Source organism: Ischnura elegans, chromosome 2 (genome assembly GCF_921293095.1).
Source record: "Ischnura elegans chromosome 2, ioIscEleg1.1, whole genome shotgun sequence".
NCBI classification, from domain to species: Eukaryota; Metazoa; Arthropoda; class Insecta; order Odonata; family Coenagrionidae; genus Ischnura; species Ischnura elegans.
The window spans coordinates 75952593-75964592 of NC_060247.1; the positions used below are offsets into that span (position 1 = coordinate 75952593).

At 39.3% G+C, this 12000-nt stretch overlaps 1 protein-coding gene across 2 annotated transcripts in view; it reads left to right on the forward strand.

The window, feature by feature from the left end:
• The window catches only part of LOC124153986 (protein suppressor of forked), a 69486-nt gene extending 58589 nt beyond the window's left edge, over positions 1-10897 (forward strand). For both annotated transcript variants that reach the window (XM_046527447.1, XM_046527448.1), the window contains exons 8-16: positions 357-548; positions 963-1154; positions 1270-1516; positions 2112-2181; positions 2729-2825; positions 2976-3064; positions 3237-3439; positions 7678-7812; positions 9982-10897. In XM_046527447.1, coding sequence (XP_046383403.1) covers positions 357-548; positions 963-1154; positions 1270-1516; positions 2112-2181; positions 2729-2825; positions 2976-3064; positions 3237-3439; positions 7678-7812; positions 9982-10211 — 1455 coding nt within the window. In that variant the 3' untranslated portion in view covers positions 10212-10897. The remainder of the gene's footprint in view (positions 1-356; positions 549-962; positions 1155-1269; positions 1517-2111; positions 2182-2728; positions 2826-2975; positions 3065-3236; positions 3440-7677; positions 7813-9981) is intronic.
• The last annotated feature ends 1103 nt before the right edge of the window (positions 10898-12000 follow it).

Here is a 12000-nt window from a genome sequence, read left to right on the forward strand (position 1 = left end):
CAAACTGCATTACACTGGTGAATTGAAAATCCATAGCATCCTAATTGTGCGTGCAACATATTTGTTTGAATATCACCACAGGTTGTTTCTATCAACATGCATGGAATGAAATTGTATATTTATAAAAAAAAAAACTATTTTTATGCTATGTTTCACAGTCAAAGTGGTGGTTATCAATATATTGTCAATTTTTACACAATAATTGAAGGGAAAAAAGGAATCATTTTTCCAGATGGCCTGGCCACTAATCAACCTTTTTAGTTATACATTACACATTTATACTCAAAACAGAAATATTTCTCTGAATTTAAATGTGTTGGATTGGTTATTCATGTCACTGTTAATTTTCATTCTAGGTGGATCTATGGAAAAAATATATAGCGTGGGAGAAATCCAATCCCTTGCGAACGGAGGATCCTACACTGATAACTCGAAGGGTGATGTTTGCTTATGAGCAGTCTCTGTTGTGCTTAGGCCACCACCCTGATATCTGGTATGAGGCTGCCTTATTTTTGGAGCAGAGTTCAAAACTGCTGACAGAAAAAGGGGTAAGCCATGTTACTATGCCCTACTTGATAAATTCTTCTTCTAAAGACTTCTTAACTTGAAAGGCATGTGAAATCCAGAATACAAATATTGGCTTTTTTTGAAGTCATGTTATCAAACAAAGTCTGGCATTTTCATTAATTTTACTGCCTTGGTAAATTTTGGGTTATGTGCATCTATTATGTATTATTTTTATCTTTTGAGGTCTAAATTTTGGTTCCATTATTTCAGTCTGTATTCATGAACATGAAGGTACCAAAAGTAACATATGTTTCTAAATTCATGTCAGTAGATGACATTAAATAGAATATGGTTTATTTCATTGCAGAATTTTTTTTGTAATTTATTTTAGAATTTTTATTGTAACTTGGAAGAAGTACTTCTCAGTTTATTAAATGTAATTACTTCAATTTTAGGATGTTAATTCTGCCAAAATGTTCAGTGATGAAGCCAGTGCCATTTATGAGAGGGCATCAGCATCCTTGCTGAAGAAGAATATGTTACTGTATTTTGCATATGCTGACTTTGAAGAAGGCAGGATGAAATATGAAAAGGTTCATCAAATCTACTCAAGACTACTTGAGATTCCAGACATCGATCCTACTTTGGTAAGGCGTCCTCTCCTATTTAGATTATTGGATGGATTCATCTGTCACTTGAGCCCTTATTTAATAAAGAACCCTTCTACATATTTTATTATTTATGTGCTTATTTTTCTTACAGGCATATGTACAGTATATGAAATTTGCAAGAAGAGCAGAGGGTATTAAGTCAGCGCGGACAGTATTCAAGAGGGCTCGTGAAGATGCTCGGTCACGTTTCCATGTTTTTGTTTCTGCTGCCCTAATGGAGTATTATTGCAGTAAAGATAAGAATATTGCTTTTCGTATTTTTGAATTAGGGTTGAAGAAGTTTGGTAATGACCCCGAGTATGTGCTGTGCTACATTGACTACCTTTCTCACCTTAATGGTAAGTATTTTAAGTAATCATTTTTTTACAATCGCTTTCTTTTGAATCACTTATTCTTGTCTGTTATCATTTTGAATTCAGTTATGGGAAGTATATATGTACATTATGCTGATTATTTTGTTAAATTCAAGGTATTTTGTCATTTTGAGTTTTATGTTTTTTGTCTTATTGCATACTTTAGGTCATTATGGTTTGCATACTATTTTAAATATTTACACGTATGCACTTCAGTTCTTTCTGATGAAAATTACTTTTTTCAGTCCTCTCATTTTTATGTGATGGAAAAACTCCTGTTTAGCATGTTATTATTCTTTCATGTTGATGATTAATTTTCGGTTTAATTTCGCATCAACTCATTTTTTGTGGACGACAGTTTCGGGCGTGTTCCAGCTCCTGTCTTCGGGTCCAAGTTAAATTTGGAGCTGGAACGCACCCGAAACTGTCGTCTGCAAAAAAATGAGTCGACGCTGAATTAACCCGAAAAACAATCATCAATTTAATCACCGAGGAAAACTCCGTAACTATTCTTTCATGTTATCGTCAAGTATAAATTATATTCTAAAAAACTTCCATTACTTCAATTGTATATTTTCAGAGGACAACAATACTCGAGTACTATTTGAAAGAGTTCTGTCATCTGGAAATTTAGAACCTGAGAAGTCAGTGTAAGTATCAGTACAATTTTTTAATCACTTGCCCCAGGAGGCCGGAGACATTACATTACCAAAGTTTAAACTTGCTCTTCACTTTTGGCTTTTGAGCAAAGCATTATGTTCACTGAATGCATTATCGGAAAGCATTAGAGTGTGTTGTATCTTTTACATTTAGTTTTTAATATGACAGAGACAGTAACACTTTATTATGTCTGTATTAAGACTGAGTGAAAGTATTATTATTTTTGCTATTAATATATCATGTAATTCACTATAAATATGCCATGTTCATTGGTCACTTTTCTTAATAACTTTTACCGGTGTTGCTGTTTTTTTTTCAAAACTTTTGCCTTATCTGTATAATAATTTGGGGATTCAATCATTGCTATGTATATACACTTGGATTAAATTTTGATTGGAAATAATACAAGTGCTAATTAAAAATAAATTATTGTAAAAATCATAGTGAGTAATTATGACTTATATTTAGAATTTTAATTTGTCTGCACTATTATTTTCCTACCTCAGATTCCAATATGTTTCTGTTTGATTTTTTCAGTGAAATATGGAATCGGTTCTTGGAGTTTGAATCCAATATCGGAGATCTGGCTAGTATAGTTAAAGTAGAGAAGAGAAGGAGTGCTGTTCTTGAACAGGTCAGTAATCCCTGTTGTTCTTATTCTTAATCAGCTTTTCAATTAAGAATAATCTTACAATTAGTACTTTGTTTATTTCTGATAATTATACCCTCTATATTCTCTTGTCCTTCAATTTATCTCCTGTTTTGAACTGTGAATTATTTTCAGATAAAAGAATTTGAAGGTAAAGAAACAGCTCAGCTGGTGGATCGATACAAATTTTTAGACCTTTACCCATGTACAGCTGCAGAACTTAAGTAAGGATTTTTTTATGCTATTCATATTTGCTTATTGATATTGTAAAAGTAAAGCTTCTAATGATACAAATGCATCATTTCTATGACAATGGCTTTTGTGTTTAATTATACATGAATTTTGTAATAATTATTATCTTATGACTTCTTTTGACAATATTTGTTTTTTTTGTAGGTCTATAGGATATAATGATGTCGCAAAATCAGTCAAATCAATATCATCGACTGGTTCTGCATTCTTACACCCTCTGGCATCTGGTGCTCATGTGCTTGATGCTGAAGATGATGGACCTCACGGTATTCCAAGGCCTGACTTCTCACAAATGATCCCTTTCAAGCCTAAAGTGAGGACGATACCTGGAGAGCATCCTGTTCCTGGTAAGTTACCTGGAAAAGCATAAAATTAATGCAGATAACCAGAGTATCCGTGATAGCTTAGTGGCACTATATTCTCATGGCATTATATATATTTGTCGGCCTCGGTGGTGGTGGGGTAAAGTCCTCGCCTGCCAAACAAGAGGTCGCGGGTTCGAGTCCTGCCTGGGTAGGTTTCCCCTGTCCAGGGCATGGTTGTTCGTGCATGTTTACTAGTTAAATTTGTTGAATACCCCGATGAAAAATGGCCAATATGAGCTGTTTTCGGTGGTTTGAGGATAAAATAAAATAAAATTCTCTATGTGTAGAACTTAACTTCATTTCTGCTGGCATGTTCTTCCGCATGAACCTATGGAACTTAAAATACTATATAAGGCCATCTACTTACCCTTAGATTATTTATTGTCTTCATCTGAACACCATCTCAAATATGTAGCCTATTAACCCTTGGGCTGTGGGAGTTCATGGTTTTAGCTGCCAGCCAGTGCAGTAGGGACCCCCTGTGCCGGAGGCACCCCCTGCCTTGAGGGCTGGTCTGGTATAATTAAGCCCCTTAGTGATCCTTATGATGAGGGAAAATGCCCAAGTGCAAGATATCCAGGTGGCAATAAAAATTTTGGGTAAATGCCACAGTCAGCGTGCAAAACGTATAAACACTTTCAGTTAGTCCATGATCATAATCATGAGGTGTATTAACAAGATGAAGGCAATCATCAAAAGACAAGTGGGTGGGAAAATGGCAAACGAAGGTCTTGCATGAGATAAGTAGATCAATATGTGAAGGGTGCAAAGTAAAATTATAACACATATATGTATTGTAACCGTACGGATACCTTCCCTCCGGTACAATAAACTACAACTAATATGCCGGGCTAGCGTCGCCAGCGGTGGGCCGTGAAATAGGTTCTCTTGGAACACGTGGCAGGAATAGGAGCGGATGCACAAGACTCTAAGTTTAGCATAACCATTTATTAATCCAACAGATATCATACGTAACAACGAAAAACAAAAAAACAATGCCACAAATAATCCCCTCATTGAACAAAACTAACCAAATCATGGGGCTTAGCTCGGTTGCGGGTGATTACGAGAGCTAAAGCACGGAAACATAAGCAAAGTGCCATTGCGACCCAACAAAATTTAAAGGACGGAAAACCCATGCTTCACCCCAGTTCTGTAATCAATTTTCAATGACCCAGTGCGATAGAGTTTACCAACGTAGGCTGGAAGGTCCGATGGTATTGGCTGGAGTTTGGGAGGCACCGGGACGTCGGTCACAGGTGAGGTGACCCCGGCTGAGGTCTCTGGAGGAACCGTGAAGTTGGTTACTGGCATGCCCGGTCGTCTTGCCGCCTGTCTGTCCAGCGCCGCCGGCATAGCATGCCACCGACCTCCTTACGCCTCGGCAGTCAGCGATCATGAGAGCGAGCCAGATATCCTCTCTCTTCGTTGCGGCAACCGGTCTCCTCCTTCCCCTCCATCGCCTCACTCTCTTCTCCCTTCCCCTCCATCGCCGGTCGCACAGCTGATTTCCTCTCCGCCTTCCTCGCTCACGCCGGCCTTGGCTAGGTAAACTCTACCGCGCACGGGTTCCGTCTCTTTCCAACCCTTATTTACCGCTCGTGCCCTCGCTCTCGCAATCACCCAGTGACCTCGTGTTGTTACAATATAGATTAGCTTTTAGGAGAATTGAATGAAGAGGTTCATCATATTACGAGGAGAGTACAATAAGCAATGCAACACATTTTTTTTCTCAGCCAATTTTAGTTGAAAAAACTTGGCATTTCTTGTGGAACATTTTCAAACATTCCCGCATCATCTTATATGATTGAATTGACTTCTGATTCGAAATCGCACCGTATGGAGCTGTTTGAATGAAGTCTGTAATGGAGGTGCACTCCAAACAATGGTTAGTGATTGAGTTTCTTTTGGTGGAAAAAACCAGGTTATCTCTCATATTCATAGGCAATTGCAGTATATTTACAGTGATCTGGTAGAGGACAAAAGCACGGTAAGTCATTGGGAAACTCATTTTTTATCATGGCCTCTATGTGGATGATGAAGAAGTTATTGATGCAGTCCGACATCGACCAGTGGAATGGTACCGTGCAAGCAAAGAGGCCCTCCCTTCAAGGTGGCATCAAGCCGTGGCATTGAATGGATATTACGTTGAAAAATAGTGTGACTACGTAGATTCGGCCCTGAAAAGGACCATTAAAAGAAAACCACTTTCAAGTGAAAAAACGGAAGACGAAAGAGCTTGGGCCATCATTCCCTACGTCGCAGGGACCACCGAAAGGATTGCCAGGGCCCTGAAAAAGCACGGCATCACCACCAGGTTTAACTGTGCGACAAAAATTGGTGACTTGCTGCCCACAGTCAAAGACAGACTACAGCACGACCTTCATGAAGGTGTTTACAAGGTCCCTTGCTCGTGTGGAAAAGCATACATCGGTGAGACTTGCCGTTCACTCAAGATACGGATGCAAGAGCACCGAAGGGCAACGAAAAACAGGCAATTCCAGCTGTCTGCCATATCGGAGCACGCGTGGACCCCGGGACATGACATTAAGTTTGACGACGCCAAGGTAATAGTGAAAGAAGGCAGATATTTTCCCAGACTCATCCACGAATCCATTGAGATAGCCCGGACGGACAATTTTAACAGAGACGACGGCTACCATCTGGATGCCCATTGGAGGAGGCTCATTAGGCGGACCAATAAGAGAGCGGCAGCCACAACTGGCGGGACTGACCCCCTATATAAGGAGGACGAAAATCGTGGACCGGCATCATCTTCGACCTGAAGACGCTGGCAGCAGTGCCAGCAAAACTGTTGTCATCACCAACAAACCGACGCGGTTGCACCGGAAATATGGAGAAGTTGAAAAATAGTGTTGTGAAGCTAAAGGATCGGGGATTAACATGGGGTACTTGAATGCTGCATAAAACAACCTTTGTTCCAGAAAAAAAATTTGTTCCATTACTTATTGAATTCTCCTCTTAGTCTCAATATTCTTAAACAATGGTGATGTTTCACAGTAATTGAACTGGGAAAATAATTCCCACTTTCATTGTGAGTTTCACTGCTGTTTATGCAGCAGATGAGAAATATATCACAATAGTGATGATGGTGGGTGAAAAAAAAGTTGTGAGTTGGGTGCACTGCATTCTGCAGTACTGTGATTCTGGGCAGATGAGGTTTTAGTCAGCTATTAGTTTTTTTTCACCAAAGGTTCATGAAGACAGGTTCAAGAAGAAGACAGAAAGAATAAAGTTTGTTTAATAAGTGCTCAGATATTGGAAAAAAGATGAAATCACTTCATGTATACCATTATATGCATGTTATTTTTTGTCCTCAATGTTCATTCCATTTTTTGTCTTATTTTTTACCTTCATTACGAATGAAATCATCATGATTCGTTCAATTTTTTGTTATCAGGATGTTTCATCACTTTTATCAAGTAGCATATTTTACATTAGGGTGGTTTCCTATTATTTTTTTATCGCCTAAATCGAAAGATTATTACTCCTGGAGTACGTATTTCACGCTTTTAGATTTTTAAATGACGATATCTATTTTTTACGATTAAATGAAAAGTGAAAATTTTCACGGGCCCGAAAACGCCTCGGGTAATTATGAGTGCCGGGAAAACTCCCATGTGACATCGTTCTGGTACCCGCTACCGCAAGTGAGGTGACCTTGGGGCAAGGCTCTGAGTGCTGATACGACGCCGGATACTAGCTGGTGGCAGAGTACCATGCTAGCTGGTAGCACTTGGATTAAATAAGGATTATTAATACCTTATCAAACAAGGAAAACTTTCCGACCTTAGCCAGTTTTAATAGGTGATTATTAAGACATGTTTCCCTGAGCTCTCTGCCTCATGCATTCATTGGTAACCTCAGACGATGTAAAACTCCTATCTACTTTTATAGAAACTCCCTGTGACGTCACGTGGAGTGGCATCGCATGGACGCCAATCTGGCTTTTTTCAAATGAGGATAAAATTGACCCTTGCCATTCGTCCAAACCGGTATTTCTAAAACCAAGTAATTTGTATATTATGAATACACTAATGGTGGGTAACGAATCGCAATCAATGCCTTTCGTTTTCTTTGATGAAGGAAACTACCCTTTTGTAAACCTTGGAATTTGAACCTTAAAGCAAGTAATGTCGTTACTAATTTTTTCTACACATCATAAAATGTACATAATATTATTTTTTCCCTTTTTGCAGGAGGTGCATTTCCAATGCCACCAGCTGCAGCACATCTTTGTACCCTTCTTCCTCCTCCTGCATGTTTCCATGGTCCATTTCCTTCTGTTGCCATGGTAATGGAAATATTCAACAAGATACAGTTACCAGAAACAGGTTAGTATTTGCCCTTTGTTCAGTTATTCAATCAAAGCTTCATTTTTTTTTAACGATTGGAGAGAACCATCCCAAATGAGAAACATGAGCAGCATACTGGTATTGTTTTGCTAAATCTGAATTAGGTCTGCTGGGAGATATTGTACTGCTATTACAGAAACATTCATACTTACAGTTAATTATTAAAATTATGCATGAGCTTAAAAAAAACTTGCTTCAGATATTTTTTTATGAATTTGGACATGTTTGCATTTGGAGGCAAAGTTTCCACAACAGAGTAATGGGAAAACTAAATTGTTTCTAAGAATGTAATTTATGTAAAATAGTCACCCTATGAATTTTTTACTAGTGATTTGAAGATAATTTTAGACCAGTCCATTCTCGGGCTTTCATAAGTATGCATTAGGGGTGTACTTTCTGACTTGAGCTGGTGAAATCTTGATATAATTTTAGAGACCGCATAATAATCTTCAGAAATAATTTAACCGCGACCTGTCTCGACACTGTTCATCATCAGGTGAAAGTATAGAGAATAATTTCTGTCAGAAATAAATTATATTTGCGGAAAAGTGTCAGTCTTGTATTAGTATTTTATAATTATGTTTGTCAATGATCTTGCTCTTCCAGAACCTAATTGTTTGTGGCTATATTTCTTATTCACCATTTCTTTTTCTCTAATTTCTGTCCCTTGACCCTACAGCAGTAGTAATGAGGTCACAAGTCTTTCACTCTGTGTGGGAATAACTATAGGAGGCCAGAGCCTCATGGGGACTTAGCAGATAAAAGGATCTTTAATTACCCTATCCACCATTTTCCCAAGGGCCATCGGAAGGGAAGGGCCATCCACTATGGGAAGGATTAGTGGAACTACAAATAATTGGGTGATGTTATTTCATTGATATAAGCTATAAAACAAATATCTATATGAAGTGTCATCGTAATTTTCTGTTAAATTCTATACCAAACTCTGGGGAAATCGGTTGATAATTACCCACATTGGTTAAAACTCTTCTTCGGGGATCGGGTTGGTGTGGTGGCTAGAGTGTTGGCTTCCCACCCGGCGGGCTCGGGTTCAAATCCCAGCAGTGGCAGAGAATTTTCAGAGACTGCCCGATCCCTGCGTGAATGTTGTGTGGAGGACATTTCAAGCGCAACAATCCGTCCGTCGGATGGGACGTTAAGCCATGGTCTCCTTGGCGCCTTTCGTTAAGAGCAGGCTAACGCCGACGCCGGGTTTCTCTCCACCCTTTCTTCCACACCCTTCCCTCTTGGCGCAAATGACCTAAGCTGTCGGTCGCCTCCTTCAAATACCATACCATATTAAAACTCTTCTATGCTCAGTCCCCAGAGAACATTGAGAGGTTAATGGAAGGATGTGCTTGTACCGACAGGTAATGGAATTTGACCGAGGGAGAGACTGGTTTAGGTGAGAAGGAAGGGTGAAATTCGTGCGTAGGTTTCCGCGGCGTTGTTCACGATGACTGCTAATTTTCAGGTTCTCCAGCTGCGTCTGTCGTTTATGGTTGACAACAGTTTCGAAAGCCATCCTGCTTCTGTCTTCAGGTCGAAGGTGGCCTTTTTATTTCACATTCCCTGCCCTTCATATTTAAGTCTGTGCATTGGATTGTGGAAGACGGACAGGATGGCAGTGGTATCAGGCGGAAGAGGAAAATCGGTGGGGTTTCTGTTGGACTTTTAGGAGATGATAGTGAAGATGATGATTTTACAGGTGCACCGCCTGCCAATGACATTTATTGCGAAGGCAGCCTTTTTATTTCCTTCGACCTGAAGACGGAAGCAGGGTGGCTTTCGAAACTGTTGTCAACCATAAACGACAGACGCGGCTGGAGAACCCGAAAATTAGCAGTCACCGTGAAGGAAGGGTATCTAATTGTGTCATTCATGAAAGAAAGAGAGCCATAAAGATTAGAAGGGCTTGGAAGAGCAGGTTATGAGAGATGGTTTTCCAGATGTACATTCTTGTATGTTTTTCCTGCAGTCACGCGTACACTTGTACATACATGCATGTTTCCTGCAGCTGAAGGGTTTGCTGCAAAATTTTGTATTTCCTTCTCCTTCACCTCAACCTGTCACCAAACCCATCCTAGTTCAATGCCTTGTCTATCTTTTGATTGACTTCTGATGTACGTGCAATGTTTACCTTTTCAGCTCCATTACCTACTGGTGACAATGGTTATGACACTAAGCTATTCGATCTCGCAAAATCTGTGCATTGGATTGTGGAAGATGGACAGGATGGTAGTGGTATCAGGCGGAAGAGGAAAATCGGTGGGGTTTCTGTTGGACTTTTAGGAGATGATAGCGAAGATGATGATTTTACGGGTGCACCGCCTGCCAATGACATTTATCGCGCAAGGCAGCAGAAAAGGGTGAAGTGAAGGGAATCCTCAAAACAAGTGCTCTGTTAAAATCTTTTTGTACTATTCAGTGCATGTTGCTGTAGAGTTATGACAGCATCTGTGTATTAGGAGCCTTATTAAAGTTTAAGGGTTTAATCCTTAAATGTGAAAGAATGTTTTTATACTCCATTGGACCGAGCAGAACTTTCCTGTTGCGTGTAATTTAGTATGATGTTATTTTTGTCTTATCCTAAGTTCATTTCTTCATTTTTAAGGATCCAGTGAACAATGACCTATGCATCCTGTGAATATATGTGTGGTGATGTTAATGTTGCAGTAGCAAAATTGAATTTATTTGTAATTGAATTGTACCTCCAAATTATTTTTTTCCATCAGTATCATTAATGTGTGTAAATCAAATGCTGAGAGTTGACTGCCATTCATAATTTTTCAAAACCGTATGTGAAATTGGTTTGAACTGAATTCAGTGCTATGTATTCATTGTGCAGTGTTGTAATGATCTCATGTTTGATTGGAAGTTCTATTGTGGAGAATAGTCAATTTTTCTTTTGCACAAGAATTAGTTAGCATTGAAATGGAAGCTGGATTGGGATCAAATGTGCATCAGTCCCTCATCAAAATTTTCTCTTGTGTAAATATAATGATGTGGTACTCTGTATTCCCATTCTTTTTATCTAAATAAAACCTTTTATGTCACATGTGAACTGCCTCCCTTTAAATAATTTTCCCGCTTACTTCATCTGAATTAATTGCTTTGATACTGCTGACTCCCCTGACCATCACCCACTTTTTCTGGGCCCTTGATTATATCTATGCATTGTCTTTGAAATGTCATACATGGGTTGCTTCTATTTCTTTGTGTCTGAAAATTAAGGCCCGTTTCACATGGACGTGGATGGTCCGTGCTACGTGCACAGAGCATGGTCAACATTGTTCACATAGGCACGGACGAAATCTATATGCATCCAGCACAATGTCGGTGGTGTGTAGCTTGCCAAGGTAGAAGAACGTCATACTGCCAAGTACAATTCAAGCAATTGCAGTATACCAGGTTAGAAAAAAACGGAAGAAAAGTGTCCCTCAAAGGAGGTGTAGGGTGCACTCTGTTGTGGCACGAAGAACATTAAAAGCTGCTTTAGTAACCATATTTACTGAACTATGTGCTGATGAATATAATATCTTCAGTTATTTTCTCAGTTTCAATTTCACTATCCATGGCAAAAAGATGCGCTCGCACTGTTATCTCCAAGTTTGCTCTCATTCAAAAAGCTGTCTCTGTGGCCTGATGATCTGCGGGGCAGAGGGGCCACCTGGATGGCTCCTCCGTGTGCGGACGGTCTGCATTCATGTGTAAGCTTTCATTAACATCAATGGAACCTTATTCATGCGCGGAACGCGGGCCTTCCTCGTCCATATGAAATGGGCCTAAGAGGGACTATTCTTCATTAGATTTTGGTGTCGTACTTCAGTTTCAAAATTTATGAATGGCTACCTGATCATTAATACTCAATAAATCACTTGAATATGAGCAGTATAAGAGGATACAGCATATTTGACAGTGTACAGTGGCACAGTATAACAAACATAAAAAAGTACAAACACAATTAAACATAATATGTAAATTTAAATAAATAACAATGCATTTAATGTAATGAAATTGGCCTTAAGAGTTTCTATTCAGATAGAAAAGAGCTCGCTTGGTAAAAGTGTGGCAGGGGAAAGAGAATGGGTCAATGTGGTCAGGAAGAGAATTTTTGAGGGAAGAGAGGCGGAAGAGGAGGGAACGCTTGGTCTGTGAAAATCTGGG